This window comes from Ornithorhynchus anatinus, chromosome 3 (assembly GCF_004115215.2).
Source record: "Ornithorhynchus anatinus isolate Pmale09 chromosome 3, mOrnAna1.pri.v4, whole genome shotgun sequence".
In the NCBI taxonomy this organism is placed as follows: Eukaryota; Metazoa; Chordata; class Mammalia; order Monotremata; family Ornithorhynchidae; genus Ornithorhynchus; species Ornithorhynchus anatinus.
The window spans coordinates 103,431,668-103,448,336 of NC_041730.1; the positions used below are offsets into that span (position 1 = coordinate 103,431,668).

The 16,669-nt window shown below is 42.4% G+C and overlaps 1 protein-coding gene across 3 annotated transcripts in view; it reads left to right on the forward strand.

Annotated features, from left to right (window-relative positions):
* The window catches only part of ZNF131 (zinc finger protein 131), a 38,957-nt gene extending 23,071 nt beyond the window's left edge, over positions 1-15,886 (forward strand). For all 3 annotated transcript variants that reach the window (XM_029060528.2, XM_029060529.2, XM_029060530.2), the window contains 2 exons: positions 9,787-9,917; positions 12,822-15,886. In XM_029060528.2, coding sequence (XP_028916361.1) covers positions 9,787-9,917; positions 12,822-13,487 — 797 coding nt within the window. In that variant the 3' untranslated portion in view covers positions 13,488-15,886. The remainder of the gene's footprint in view (positions 1-9,786; positions 9,918-12,821) is intronic.
* The last annotated feature ends 783 nt before the right edge of the window (positions 15,887-16,669 follow it).

A 16,669-nucleotide genomic window follows, 5' to 3' on the forward strand; every position in this document is an offset into this window, starting at 1 on the left:
CAAGGGAGACCTGCACATGTTTGAAATGGGGAGGACCCATTGAAGAGTGAACAATTGAAGATGGCAAAGAGGGAAGAACAGAGGAGGAAAGTCCTTTGTTAAAGTGCTAAGGGATGGAGTAAAGGTGGAGGGGATGGATTTGGGGAGAAGGCAGGAGATCTCTTGGGATATTGCTGGGAAAGATAAGAGCCTTGAAGAAGGGGCAGGAGAACGCAGAGGAGACTGGAGAGGAGCAGGGGAGATTTGGGGAGATCACGGCTGATGGTTTCAGTTATCTCAAAATGGGTGGCCAGGTCATTAATAATAATAATGATGGGATTTGTTAAGTGTTTACTATGTGCCAAGCACTGTTCTAAGTCCTGGGGGGATGCAAGGTGATCAAGTTGTCCCACGTGGGGCTCACAGTCTTCATCCCCATTTTACAGATGAGGTAACTAAAGCTCAGAGAAGTTAAGTGACTTTCCCAAGGTCACACAGCTGACAAGTGGCAGAGCCGGGATTAGAACCCATGACCTCTGACTCCCAAGCCTGTGCTCTTTCCACTGAGCCACGCTGCTTCTCTAGGGGCAAGAGATGTGGGGGGCAGGAGACAGGGATTTTGAGAAGGGAATTAAATGCCTGAAACAACTGGCAAGGGCAACGGGCATGGGAGTCAATAAGGATGGTGTAATACTGATGCTGGGCAGAGTTAAAGCAGGCAAGAATGAACTTGAGTTGGACTAGGTGGGCCTGTTATCTGGATTTCCACCAGCAGTACTCTGTGACTTATGCACAGGAGCAAAGGAAACAGACTGTGGAGTTGATCCAGGGCTGTGGGTTAGTGGTATGAGATCGAAGGGTTAGGGGAATGAGTGATTTGGGGTCAGTAGAGAGGGTGGTGCTGAGAACATCAATTTTGTTGTTCAGGGAAGGTAGTTTTAGTTATGGAGATTAAATGGGGCATGATGACTTGAGAAAACTGGATGGATTCAAAAGTTTTGAGGTCTCAGTGGAGGGACAGGACAGATTTGTGGGGAGAGGAAGCAGCCTGGTGTAGTGGATAGAGCAGGGGCCTGGGAGTCAGCAGGATCTGGGTTTTAATCCCAGCGCCGCAACTTTGCTGGGTGACCGTGGCCAAGTCACTTAACTTGTGCGCTTCAGTTGCTTCATCTGGAAAAAGGGTATTAAGATGATGAAGGTACTTGTTAAGCGCTTGCTATGTGTCAGGCACTGTTTTAAGTGCTGGAGTAGATACAAGGTAATTAGGTTGTCCTATGTGGGGCTCACAGTCTTAATCCCCATTTTACAGATGAGGAAACTGAGGCACCGAGAAGTGACTTGCCCAAAGTCACAGCTGATAAGTGGCGGAGCCAGGATTAGAGCCCAGAACCTCTGACTCCCAAGCCTCTGCTCTTCCCACTAAGCCATGCTCCTTCTAAGATTAAGATTGTGAACCCCATGTGAGATAGGGACTGTGTCCAACCTGATTAGCTTTTGACTACCCTAATGCTTAATACAATGCCTGGCACATAGTAAGCACTTAATAATACCATAAAAAGGGTGAGGGGGGGTGTGTGGGATAGAAGGCGGGTGAGAAGGTTGTGGTTGGATGGGGGGATTTCATAGTTGGTGAGGGTAGAGATTTTATAGTGACTTCTGTAGTTTACACAAGCAGTGTGAAAAGCTAATCTGTGAAAAGCAGCGTGGCTCAGTGGAAAGAGCACAGGCTTTGGAGTCAGAGATCATGGGTTCGAATCCTGGCTCTGCCACTTGTCAGCTGTGTGACTTTGGGCAAGTCACTTAACTTCTCTGTGCCTCAGTTACCTCATCTGTAAAATGGGAATTAAGACCGTGAGCCCCACGTGGGACAACCTGATTCCCTTGTGTCTACCCCATCGCTTAGAACAGTGCTCTGCACATAGTAAGCGCTTAACAAATACCAACATTATTATTAGTTTACGGTGATTGTGGAAATCAAGTGTGTCTCCAAGTTAGTGAATGGGTGGGGTGGAGGAGGTCAGTGGAGGAATTGAGTAATAGAAAGCGGGCAGCAGAAGGCTCCATCATTGTAGGATTGAAGAAAGATCATTGTAGGGTTGGAGGAAGAGAGGAATGTGAGTAAGAGATCAAAATGGTTCAAAAAGTTGGAGGTGGGGCCTTGGGGTGGTGGAGAGCTGTGAAGAGTATTTGGAGTGGGTGGTAGAGGCGGATGATATGGGCTTCAAAGCAAGGGAAAGAGAGGGATGGGGGAGGTGGAATGGAGTGAAAGCAGGCATTGGGGACTGAGAAGGAAGCTGACTCCTTCCCCTTTACCAATGAGTCTGGGGGAATGGGAGATGAGGAGGCCCCTTCTAGAGGGAGTGTGTCATCTGGGGAGAGCCAGGTTTCAGTGCTGGAAGAAAAACAGTGTTTGGGTCAGGAACAGGTCAAGACTCACTTGGTTGAGGCTGTCTGGGGGGTAAGAGAGGTGGGAAGGGGTTGGATGGGAGTGAGCTGACTGGGGCCGGAGGGGTATGTGGAATTGTCCTGGGAGGAGATAACAGGCATGGGGTGGGGAGAGGCTGGATGGAGGGAGATGTGGTTCTGCAAAGGGAAGACAGGGATGGACTGATGGGTAGGAGGGAGCTGAGGAGACACAAGTTGTAGATGAGGTCTTCAAAAGCAGTAATCGCTTCATCTGGTGGCTCTTTGATTAAGTGACTGCGTTGTACGTGGGACCTCAGAGAGGCAAATGTTTAGGAAAAAACAGAGGGCTTGCTGTTATATAAAGCAGGCAGGTGTTAATATGTAAAAATCTGGTATCAGATAGCCACTCTTGTGGTGTCCTATGTGTAATAATAATAATGTTGGTATTTAAGTGCTTACTATTGTGCAGAACACTGTTCTAAGCGCTGGGGTAGATACAAGGTAATCAGGTTGTCCCACGTGAGGCTCACAGTTAATCCCCATTTTACAGCTGAGGTAACTGAGGCACAGAGAAGTTAAGTGACTTGCCCACAGTCACATAGCTGACAAATGTCAGAGCTGGGATTCGAACTCATGACCTCTGACTCCCAAGCCCGTGCTCTTTCCACTGAGTCATGCTGCTGGCAGCAGCACTTCAGGAGGAAGTGTGATGTCCTTAATTCTGAAAGTAAGACTATGGAGATAATCTGGGAGATACCAGACTAAAAGATCCTCAGCTTGAATCAGATATTTTGGCTTTCCTGATGCAGAATACAGATGCCTATGATACTGCATTAAGGTGAACACACAGCAAAACTTAGGCCATATAGAATGTTTGTGGAAGTCCACCCAAACCCACATCAAGAATATCATAATAAAAATAAATGACTGCAACCTAGTAACAATTTTAACATTACAATTATCTCAGTTGTTTTGACTCGGAAATCCTTGAAGATAACCAGAGTTGGAAATTGTTCAAATCTTAAGCTGCTGTCCCTCTGGCAATGCCCCCTGATGTGGCTGCCTTTCTTGCAGCATGGCTTTGTCAGGTAGTCACTCAGTGACTCCTTTGAGTTTCTTTCAAATAACAGCACCCAACATCTACTAAGAGTAATCTGACCAAAAACATTATAGTTCGTGAATTTAAGATGCTTTTATTTATTTAGCAAAGACTTCAGGTGTTCTGATACTTAATGTTTTTAAGTTATTCGGGTGAAATTAAATTTTAACAAACTCAGTTCCCCTTCAATTTAGGGGTTTTTTTGTTTGTTGGGTTTTTTTTTGCAAAATCCCATATTAGGAAAAACTCAAGTTTTAGTACTCATGGTGGCCAGTTCCCTTCACCTCCATCACCACATCCGGCTGTATCCAGTCTGGCTTGTGTTGTCAGTGGTCTGTTTCCTAATTCTCCTAGCAATGTTCCAGCTCAAACAGGTAGTGAGAATTCATCATGGTGGAATATATTTTAGGTACCATTAGCCCAAACCGTAAAACTTGGTTTAAGGAAAGCTATTGTTCAGTCGTATTTATTGAGCGCTTACTGTGTGCAGAACACTGTACTAAGCACTTGGGATGAACAGTTTCACACTCGGTTTAGTGGAATCAGAAATGTAAGGTAAGGACTCAAAGCTAAAGTCCAAGTCGCTGGGCCAACCTGCAGCCGCTGTCGGCCAGAAGCAACCTTTTTTTTTCCTGCAGAAAAGCCTCCTGGATGTCTGTTTTTCAGGATTATAATGGCTTCTCCTGCTTTCTCAGGCTCTTGAGGTCACAGAGACAAGACTATAGGAGAAGTGGTTCCAGGTTCCCTTACAGTGACATCAAAAATTAGTTGGCAGTACCTGGGAATTAAAGTAAGATTTTTTTGCCTGTAAAACTTGACTTTATATCTAGTCTGTTCAGAGTTCTCTGTGTGTGGCTAAAAGGCCTTCATTAGTGAAGGCAGAAACACAGATCACGCTTCTGCTCCAGCCTGCAATTTTTGTGGTACCGTGCGCCCTGACAGAACATGGTGGAACTCTTTATAGTATGCTGGGTGAAACCCGCTGCAACACACTAGGCCAGCTATGAACTGTGCTGTGAAATGTCTTTGTGATCCAAGTTTCTGCTCTCATGAAAACAATGTTACAATCATATGACCCGTTTCAAACAGGTTTGTCTTCAGTTTGTGAGTATTTGAGAGAGTTTACTACATTGTTCTTCAGGGAATATAGAACCTGTTTAAAAACCTGAGCCACCACCACCCTCCCACTCCCAGTTTTTCCTTAATTCCATCTGTTTATCCTGTGAATTTGAGTAATTAGCCTTATACAAGCCAAGTTTTCTGAAGATATGGCTTCTGGGAGACTTGGAGGAGATGAGTGACCATGCTGGTTACATCACTTGCATCTAAAAATTGTCCCTCTAAAGATTAGAAGTTAGGACAAAGGGGAAAGAAACATGGTTTAAAACACTACAGGAGTGGTACTTTAGACAAATTGAGTCTTGTGCTTGTTCTTGTCATATTTTTTAAAATGGTAGGACTTTTGCATCATTTGACTTCACATTTTTCTCATTGTAATTAATTATATCTATGCAGATACTAATATTTAGAATCTGAATCCTGGGTAAATTCATAACTACTCCATGTGACTATAATGAACTTAATTTCATTTAAGATATTCTACATGAGCAGTGAAGTACTGTTTACAATATTTGATTTAGGGTATAAAGAATTCCCTTGTTGATTTTATATGGTTATAATTCAACCCTTCTGAGCCATATATTAATCTATTTATGTGCTAAACAGAATTGTCAGCTGCAACTTTCTGATCTGTTTTTAGCTTTCAGCCTAAACAGCTATTCTTTTGAACTGGGAATAAAGAGGAAAGACAGTTGAATAATTCAGTTCTAACTCCATTTCAATTTTAGACTCAAAAAGCCTAACTCTTTGTTAGAAAGTGCTGTTTATAATACAGGGATGCTTGATTTGCACAAAATGTTTACTGCTGGTGAAAACACTGGCATTGTATAGTTAGCTGAGAAACTAAGCAGTTGCTCTTTAACTGCTCTGCATTGCAGTACCTCATTTCCCATCTGACTTGCATCATCTGACTTAATCATGTATATGATAAAATTATAATTTATTATTAGAATTGATCACATTATTAAGTGCGAGCCACTGAACTAAGTCCTTAGATTTACAAAAAATCTAATTTAGTCATGGTCTGTGGTTCACAGGGCTCCTGATCCAAATAGTAGATACAGTCAAGTTTTCTAAGAACACCTGCTGGTGTAACAAATTCAAAAGGGTCAGAAAGCATATCAGGTAACTAGCTATATTTCTTCTCCCTGTCCAGTAGCTCCATTGTCATGGGCAAAGAAAACATGGCTTGAGGATCTATAAAGATGGATGATAATGCTTATTGTTTTATTCTTCCTAGTGTCAGTCACCTCATTCCTCTTTCCTCTGACATTGGTTCACATTACATTGCTTACCTTGTCATTTCAGCAGTTATGAAACAAACCTAACGAATGAGTTTCCTGATATAAGTCCCAGCTGAACTCCTTTGATTCCTTTCTCTTTCAGTATTCTACTCTGTTCATTTTGAAATGTGTTTCCCAGTTGAGTTCCTAGAAAGTTTTTGGGGAACACCTAAATTTCTCCCTGGGAGGTTTTTTGTCTAATGTTCTCTCTCAAAATTTCCCCTCTGAAAATATCTATTGTCCCTATTTGTGGTGTTCTCTCCTTAGAAGGACTTTCTTCCCTCATTCCTCCCTCTCTTTGGTTTGTATATTTTTAAAGTGATTGATTTGGTTCTGTTTATTGGCTCTCTACCCACAATCAGTTTGGCTCAGTTAAGATTTCTCATTTGCTCCTTTGATAAACCCACCACCCATTCCACCATCTACCTGTTTGGGGGTTTTCTTCCCATTTCCAGTATTTTAGGAACTGTTAACAACCAGCTCAGGACCTTCCTAGGCTTGTCTTCTGGTTTCTGCCCTGGTCTCTTAGTTTTCTTGATGGTTGGCTTTGGGGAGTATTTAGAGGAAAGGTAAGTCATTTATCAACAATATCTGTTGAGCCCCTACTGTGTGGGAGGCACTGTATTAAGCCCTTGAAGGTGGGTTGCTCTCTTTTAAGTATTCAATGTTTACTAAGCCATGAATGTCACCAAATCAGCTCACCAAGTATTTTCTTTGCTGACTTTTGATTTATTTCATTCTTTCTAAAGTACCTCTCTTTTTTGTTGATGTTAAATACATTTTTAATTAGGAGCAGGGGAAAATTAGAGACAAACTCAAACTAGTCTATTCTATTTCTCGGGGCTACTATAGACTAAAATAAGGCTTAGGGATTATTTTAGCATTTCAGTTCACACTTTCCTTAACTCCTGTTGCTAAGGATAATCAAGATTTGATATACTTCCTTCTAGCCTTTCTCACTAATTAGGTTCTGTAATTCCCTTGTGCAATGCTGAACCTGTTATCTGGTCGCATTCTAGTAATGTCTTTGGCCAAAGACTTGAGAGTTTATACATCTTGGAGACCTTGACTCTTCTCTTGGTTTTTCACACTATCAGGCTTCCCCTACCATTTGACTCCTGTGGTTAGGATTACTTTTCCCAAGCCTGGTAGTGGAAACATAAATATAGTACACAATACATTTAGGATTACTTTAGAAGGGTTGTATGTTTTCCAAAAGAATCAGAAAGACTGGGTAATCAGAACAAGCAAACAACCTGCAAATGCAAGCAGAAATAAAATGTTTCAATAAACACTAGTCCATAGAGAAGTACATTAGAGAAGCAGCGTGGCTCAGTGGAAAGAGCCCGGGCTTGGGAGTCAGAGGTCATGGGTTTGAATCCCGGCTCCGCTGTTTGTCAGCTGTGTGACTTTGGGCAAGTCACCTAACTTCTCTGTGCCTCAGTTACCTCATCTGTAAAATGGGAATTAAGAATGTGAGCCCCACGTGGGACAACCTGATAACCTTGTATTCTCCCCAGTGCTTAGTGCTTTGCACATAGTAAGCGCTTAACAAATGCCATCATTATTATTACCTAGGCAGAAGGCTGCAAAGTAAAATCTGATTATAAATTCAAGCCTCTCCGTCCTCAGGACTTTGCTTGCCCAGGTTTCAGCAGTCCTAGGATTATTGCAGAAATACTTATCAACCATGGCACCACTTCTCTCTTGGTTTGCATTAACTCTTGGCCTGATCCTCACAGGGAATTCTTTTCCCCCCCTCATTCCTTCATCCCAGTTCTCTTGGAATGAAAATTCTTCCTTCCTGCCCTTTCCTTTTCCCGCTCCCTTCCCTCTCATTGCCAGTTATTTCTCATTGCCCAGTCTCTTTAGACACCTGATGACATCTCAATGATCCCTTGATCCTTAGTGCCATGGAGGAGGAAATTTTCCTCCTCAGCAGTCATGGGGCTGCTGAGGATTTCTTAAATACAGACTGTTCGTCAGCAGAGATCATGATCATTTGTCAGAATATGTTAGGTTAAACCCATTTTCTCACCATTGCCAAAGAAATGGAAAGTGTCTTTTTAATTAATTGTTTGGGAACTTCAAACCCTTTTGGACTTCTATTCTAGATGGGTTAGGCTGGCATTGCCTCCTATTTCATTTTCCCAATAGATAATACTTAAAGATAATTGCTCTAGTCTATTTTAACCTACTCATTCTCTTCTTTTTGCTTTAGGGGAAGGAGAGAAAACAGGAGATGTGGGACTGATATCTCCTTTCTCTCTCTTCCCTCCATAGCCTACACCTCCTTGTGCTCTTTCATAAAAGATGATCTTTTCAAAATACTCTAAATGACCCATGTGAGATTAAAGAAACCAAATAGGAAGTCTTTGTCTCTAAAAAGCTTTAATTCACTGCTCTTCTGTCTCCTTTTGTTCTTGTTTGGAGATGTAATTTCCAAAGAAGCTTAGGACATTGAAGAGGAGCATAATATGTGATGATTCAGAGAACTGTAGCAATAAGGACAATTTGACTATCATTCTAGTTTACCTCTACTATCAATCAGTGGTATTTACTTAATGCCTGCTGTGTGCAGAGCACTGTACTAAACACTTGGGAGAGTACAGATATGTCACTTTTTTATTTTGAGCAGGGAAGTGATTCTGGGGTGGGGCTCTGTTGGGTTGGGACTGGCATCTTGGTGTTGCAGAGCCTTGAGAGAAGAAAGTGTGGCCAAGCCTCCAGTGTGGCACCCCAAAAGCCCCAGGGTTCTCTCTGGAGCCAAGGAAGGAGGGCATATGTAAAGTCCCTGCCCAGTGGACTCCTGAGAGCCACTACCAGGCTCCTTGTTCTGACTGACACAGCAGGAGCCTCCAGCCCAGCTCCAGAGCCCACCATGGTTGAGGTAACCCCCAAATTCTTATCTAGTTCCTGGTTCAGACTCGAAGTCTGTGGCCTGCCATAGAGGCTACCATCTTTCTAGTAGCTTCACCTCCAGTTGACCCCTAAATGACTCCCTAGTGGGCTGCTCCAAGAAGCACTGTCAATTCCACTGGGAGTGGGGTGGCATTCCTTCCTCCCCTCTCCTCTGTGGAATTAACGCCTCTGCATTTGGCCGACCCTTCTACTTTGTAAGTCTTAAATTTTTCCCCAGAGACTTTATTCTTCATGCCAGAAGCATTTCCAGAAATCTTAGCCCTAATACCATTAAGAGTATTTATTGAGTGCTAACCACATATAAAGTGGTGGTGAGGGAGTTTTTAAGAGGAAGAAAAGGAGCTAGTCTACAGGGGGTGACAATGAGCAAAAAAGTCACAAGACGATGCATTGAGTGAAGTACAAGGACGTAGACAAGGTGTGTGATTAATTTATGCGTGAGTGCCAACGTAGCTGATTGTGGTGGGTAAGGAAAGATTTCATGTACAAAGTGAATTTTCAGTGGGGCTTTGAAGAAGAACCATGACATCCATAATTTGGCAAAGCAGGGGAAGGGGATGATCCATGAATGGGAAGTGGGAGAATGAGTGCGGGGAAGAGCCAGAAGGCTGGTCTGGAGGATGTATCAGCTGTTACGTAGTGGGAGGAGACATCACCTAGACAGTCAACTGTCTAAGAGAGCGTAAAAACTGATGGCCAAGAGATTTAATGGTTTTTTGTTTTGTTTTTTCTTCCAAGGGTGAGAGCCTTTAAGCTTGTTTTTTGAGGAGAGAGAAACGGTGCTGCTGGGCCTAAGATAGATGCAGTGAATGGCGGTAGGGACATGAACCATCAAAAGGGACTATTGCAATAATCCGGTCCAGGGGCAATCAAGGTTTATGGTAGTATGGGGCAAGAAGGGTAGAGAGGAGGAGGTATCTATGAAATTTGCTCTTGGTGCTTTCCTTTGTTCACCCATCCTTTCCCCTCTCTCCATAGGTGAAAAACCTTTTGAATGTCCAAACTGCCATGAACGCTTTTCTAGAAATAGCACCCTCAAATGTCACCTGACAGCCTGCCATTCTGGCGAGGGAGCTAAAAAGGGAAGAAAGAAGCTTTATGAATGTCAGGTATGTCGGATTTGGGGATTCCTCTCCAAAGAAAACCTAATTTTAAAACCTATTTGGAAGGGGGGTGGGGAGGTGAGTGGGATGTGTGTGTGTGTGTGTGTGTTTGTGTGTGTTTCTCCTCCCTCGTAGGTCATTCAGTGGAGTAGTGACATATCAGGTCAGGAGGTTTGCAGTGGATGAGAGGGTTAGAAGCATCATCATTAGTACGTCTCTCCACTCAAAACCCTCCAATGGTTGTCCATCCATCTCTGCCCCATCATCATCATCATTGGTATTCATTGAGTGCTTACTGTGTGCAGAGTGCTGTACTAAGTGCTTGGGAGAGCATCAAGCAGAGTCTCTTCACCATTTGCTTTCAAGTTTACAGTCAGCTCCCTTCTCCCCTACCTCTCCTTGCTCCTCTCCCACTTCCACCTAACCCACACACTTCATTCCTTTCATCAATCTTGCAGTCCACCCCCTTGTCTCCCCCCACCTCCCGGCCTGTAACGCCCTCTCCCCTTCATATCGGACAGATCAACACTCCCCTTCAGAATCCTAGTAAAATCACAGAAGCACTACTAAAATCACATCGTTTCCTCCCTTCTGTGTCTCTTTGAATCCATGTCCCCACTGCATTTATGTTTATAACTTATATATGTCCTTGTGCTTGGTTGCCTTCCTTGCCTACTGTTTATTCTAATATATGTCTCACCCACTGTATTGTAAATGCTTTGAGAGCAGGGGTTGTGCCTGGATACTCTATTGTACTCTCCCAAACACCTAAATGCAGTGCTGTGCACACAGTAAACGCTCAATAAATGCTGTTGGTTGATTACTGTGTGTGGACTACTTACTTCGTAAGTAAGCACTTGTTAGAATAGAACGAAATTCCTTCCCTCAAGGAACATACATTCTAATGGGGGAGACAGAGAGAGGCAAATTGATACAAACTCTAGAAGCAGGAGAAAAGAGAGGACTTCAGTTTGTTACACTTACGCTGCTGCCCCTGGGGAACTTTTCTCTTCAATCCTGGCCATTGTTTCACACCCTTTATACTATGGCAACCCTAGTTAATGCTGTCAAGATTCATTCATCAACTGCTTGAACTACTTTAATAACAATAATAATAATTATGGTATGTGTTAAGCACTTATTATGTGCCAAGCACTGCTCTAAGCACTGGGATAGATATAAGGTAATCAGGTTGTCTCATGTGGGTCTCATTGATTTAATCCCCATTTTACAGATGAGGTAACTGAGGCACTGAGAAGTGTAGTGGTTTGCCCAAGGGCACAAAGCAGACAAGTGGCAGAGTTGGGATTAGAACTCCAAGCCGCTAAGCCATTCTGCCTCCTTTATCCGCTAAGCCATTCTGCCTCCTTTATCATATTGTGGTCTAGGTGGACAGCCTTGCATAACTGGGATGTTCACTTGTAGCTGGAAGCACAGTAAACAATTGTATTATTTTTCTGTATTAGCAATTTTACCACTTGATAGCCTTCAAATTCCTTAGGTTTTTAGTTTTTTGCATAAAGGTTAGAATAATTTTCTACATGTTATTTATGGAAGATGTAATCTGTGGAAACGTAAAAGGCTTACCCAGCAGATTACTGCAGTAAAGTTGCTCATTTGCTACTCAGCCCTCTAGCCTTTTCTTTTCCCCTTCAGGTTTTACAAAATGGGATTGGTATTTATTATCCCGAGTCTCTATAACTGCTTAATTGCCGAAACTGTTTTAAAACAAGTCATCTTTTTCTTCTTTTTAAATATGGTATTTAAGCGCTTACTATGCATTAAGCACCGAGGCAGATACAAGCTAATCAGGTTGGACACAGTTCATGATCCCACATGGGACTCACAGTCTTCATCCCCATGAAGGAACCGAGGCCCAGAGAAGTTAAGTGATTTGTCCAAGGACACACAACAGAAAAGCGGCAGAGCCAGAATTAGAAACTAGGTCCTTCGGACCCCCAGGCCTGTGCTCTATCCACTAGGTCATGCTGTTACATTTTTGACATAATAAACAAACTTTAGAATTATAAACAAGTTGAAAAGAGTATAGCTTTCTATGAAGGACTGCCACACACATAGTGGGTGTAGAAATATGGAGACTTTTAAAATTAGCTTTGCTTGGATCATTTGTCAAGGTTGACTACATAGTATAACCTGTATGTGTGTTCTTTGATCTTGTTGATTTCTTTTAACTGGAAACAGTGGGGGTGGGGGCAGTTATTGCTGTTTTCTAAAAAAAAAAAAAATAATAATAATGGTACTTGTTAAGCACTTTCTGTGTTGCTGGTGCTATACTAAGTGCTGGAGTAGTTGCAAGATAGGCACGTTGAAATACAGTCCCTGTCCCACATAGGACTCTGTCTAAGATCGCTGAAAAGCCCTTCATCGTTTTCTGAGGCAGATTACTAGAAGCATCAACATTTTATTAACTGAGCGCTTACTGCCTAGGGAATGTAAAAGGAGGAACCCTGCTCTTGAGGAACTTTGAATCTGATGGACATAAATCCTATATAGTTATTGAGAAAATAGTTAAAAGCAATTGACATGTGAATCAATAAGAAATGTCAGTACTTTTTCCATAAGTTTATTCAGGATGAGCGGCATTAGTGGTATTTTCTTTGCCTTAAAATATTTTTAACTACAAAGTGTACTTTACTTTTTTCAAGTTGTTTTGATATTAGAATTTTGTAAATGAATTATGTAATCTGTTCCTACTCTAGGGTAGTAATAAGAATTGTAATCAATAGATATTAATTCATAGGCTTCACAAGCTGGTTTAATATGTGTTGTGTTTACGGAAGTGGGTATCAGATAGTTACCTGTGTTCTTGCAGAAATAAAATCACATTCTTCTGTCTGTCCAATTGGCCATGTGCATCGTTTAACTGCAGGCATTTTGATCATATTTTAGGTCTGCAACAGTGTGTTCGACAGCTGGGACCAGTTCAAAGATCACTTGGTGATCCACACAGGAGAAAAACCCAACCATTGTACCTTATGTGACTTATGGTTTATGCAAGGAAATGAATTGAGCAGGCACCTCAAAGAAATTCACAACATTTCGGAACGGATAGTGACCGAGGAAGTCCTTCCCGTCGAAACGGTGGAACCGGAGCCCGTGACATCAATGACTATTATAGAACAGGTGGGGAGAGTCCACGTGTTGCCGTTGCTTCAGGTACAGGTGGACTCCGCACAGGTAACTGTAGAACAGGTCCATCCGGATCTGTTACAGGACAATCAAGTGCAAGGAACACAAATGGAGGAACTCTCAGAAGAGGTCCAAGTCAGTTACTTGGAGGTGGGGCACATTCAGACGGAAGAAGGTACGGAGGTGCACGTGGAGGAGCTGCATGTGGAACGTATAAATCAGCTGCAGATGGAGGTGCAGGCCGAACTTCTCGAAGAGGCTGAGCTCCAGCAAGTGGACCCTGAAATCCTGGACCAGGGAGCTCTAGGAGATGCTCAACTAGAACAGACAGCTGCTGCCCCGCCTGGCGAGGAACATCAGGAAGATGCCGAAAGTTTAAATACTGAACCGTTAGTCGATACGCAGCCTGTAAAGGCCGTGAACTAAGAGCGAACAGTTGTGCTGGTTTTAGAACAAAATACCAAATGAATATTTTTTTAATTTACGTCAGGGGTGGGCAGAAGGAGGCTGGTGCGGACCACAGTCAGCTCTCCTGTAAAAGACTGTCCTTAGGGAATCAGGCAGGTGGACCAAAGCTCAAATGTTTCCTACACTGCTGAACTGCTCATTTTTGTACTGAACAGAATTTTTTCTAAATGGATAGCCTGAAGAAGTCAATAGAAGCTTAAATGGATTGCAGCCGTGCCCTACTTTGGGGTATGAATGTAGCTACTTTCATTGTGCTGAGATTTTTCAGTTTCCTATTCCCCAGAGCAGGCTCTTTTTAAAGCAATCATCATAGAAACTGCATACTGACGTGTCATTAAAATGCGTTTTCCCATTCATGTATTCTAATGCATGTTTGGAAATGTATGATCTGGATGGATAAAAGCACATTTGTTCCTGTGCAGGTAGAAATTTAGCTTCTGGCTTTTTTCAGTTGGAACAGCATTTCCACCCAACCCCCCCCCCCCGCACCCTCCCCCAAATGCTTGCAAATGCAGATTCTGGATCAGAAAAAGAGAGAAATAGGTGCTGATAAAGATTTCAGAGTGCAGTCCCTCTCCAGCCCCCCAACCCGTGTGCCTTCTCATAATTGACTAACGACATTTCTACAAAGCAAAGCTCCTTTAGTTCTTTAAAATTTTTGTGATTAAAAAGCAGAGTAGATAGTGTTATAGTGCTTTATATTTTTGCTTATAATTATCAGTTACCGATTCTTTTTTATTTAAATTTAGATTGAAATAGATTCTATGCGATGGCATTTTTTTTTTCCAAGAATCCATTTACCACAATTGGAAAAATTCAGCTCTTACCTGTGGTGAATCTTACGTGGATAAAAATTGCACTAGTATTTTACTATCACATGGAAACAAAAATGGGAAAGAGCATAAAAATTAACGTATTTAAAAGCAATTACAAAGAAAATACTGTGTGTATATAATATACCAGGCTTTTGGTTTTTGAAATGGACTTTTCCCCTCCTCCCCCAATCCAGTATGTAAAGATCCTTGTGCTAAAAATTTTAAAGCCATATATGAGTGCTAAACTGTGGATTTAAAAAAGAAAATAGGAGTGTAAATATTTTAAATCAGTATTACTTGGAAAATAAACAACCAACTACAGAAAATAAATCACTGTGCTGCCATTGACTTTATCTCTTGAACAACTTGAGACAAAGGACAGCACAAATTTTAAAGTAGTCAGTTCTCCCAAAACGTGATATAGAATGATGTTGAGGAACTAGGTCATGTTCTGACAGCATGAGGCAGTTCAGAAGAAATGGTTTTGGTGCAGAGTTGATCAAGACCTGAATGTTATAATATGATTTCTCTGAACATGTTTTTCATGAACACAGCTCCCACGTTATAGGAGAACTGACTGAAATAGACTGTTGTGGATCTAACCATGTTATTTATCAGAATTCATTTGATTGAAGTTGATTTTCAGTTAATGTACATGGTGTAAAAAGCGGGCAGGGCAGAACATTTAAATCCAAGCCTAAAATGAATGCCATCAGGAAAAGGTAAAGCCAATGAGAATTGGTACGGGTGTATCAGATTTGAAGGAAAATGTTTACATTTCATCCCAATCATTGATGGACTAAAGGATTTATCAGGTGGTAATAGTGGTATTTAGGGCTTACTAAACTCCTGGGAAAGGAATACCTAGGTGAAGTGTAGACAGGGTCTTTGGCCCCCAAGGGGCTCACAATCGAAGAAGGTGGAGGGGGTTGACTACAGACATGTCAGGAAAGAACAAAAACAGGAAGGGAAAGGGAATTCTAAAGAAGGATATCCTGTTATCCTTATTATTTTCATGTTAAAAGCACTTGATGTGGAGAGAAACCTTTTGGAAATATTTAAAGTGTCCGTGATAGGAATGGTACTCGTGGAATATACCTGAAAAATAAATTCAGAATAAATCAACTTTCCAGAAATTCTAGCTCTGAGAGGTTGAGGAGCGAGAGAACCGTAGAAGAGGAAGACCTGAAAGATAATTTGCTTGTTAAGCATTTTCCTACGTGGACTGTGCCGTATGGATCTTTCTGTCATAAGGGGGTGGTTTGTATTTCAAGCCTATTGTAGAAGGGAAATTGCATTCCTAGCAACCATTGATTGAGCAGGAGTTAATGGGCAAGGGGGTGGCTAGGTCAAAGAAACCTCCATGGCCGTCGTGAGAAGTACCAAATTGCTTTATCAATGAATGATACCTCGTACCTTTGCCACTGATTATTTTATTGTATTAAATACTGTAAAGTTGAAAAATGCCGAGACAAGGCAGAGTGTAGGAAAATTGGCCGCTTCATTCCTTGATCCATACCAAATACAATCATTTCCCCTTAATCCGGATCTACTTGCATCATTAGGGATCGTGTTACACCAGAACAGAGTCTTGTGGGAAGAACATTCCATCAGTCTGCCAGTGTATTTTATCCAAATTGCGAAGTGGAAGCACGTGTTACAGAGAACTGATTCTACGTGCTGCTAAATAATTCCTCTAGTTTATGTAGCACTGGTCATCTTCAAGATCTCTGCTTGGCTCAAAGCGGGTTCTAAAGCTGCCCGCCTGCTACCGTCCTTCTCTGACGACGACGACAACTGTTCAGTTGGCCTCGGGTTAATTCCCGCTCCCCCCAGACTCTAGGGACTGCTGCTATTGCTCCATCCCACCTCCCGCACAGATGGGATCAGCCAAACAGAACCCTTTGACAACCTGCATTTGGCCCAGGTGAGCCAGATGGGGACAGCAGTGACACCATCAAGGGACAGAGCAGATCCTAGCGGAGAATACCGCTCTTTGTGTCACCTCCGTTGTGTCTCCGAACCACAGGATTTTGCCTGTCACTCAATTGCATGCAGTGGACTCTGGCACTTTTGATTGTATGTGCGTGCGCACGTGTGCCTGCATTATATACTCAGTTGTTCCGGAGGCCCTTGAAATAGACTGTGACACGTAGGGAACCTCTTGGGTGCCGGGTAAAAGCGTTTGTTATAGTCTAGTGACTTTGAAACCTGAAATAGCTCAGGTTGCACCAACAGAGCAGAAGTCTGGAGCCAATTTATTTTTAAACGTAATCTCCTTTGCCATAAGAGCTTCACACACACATGCACACACACACCCCCCCA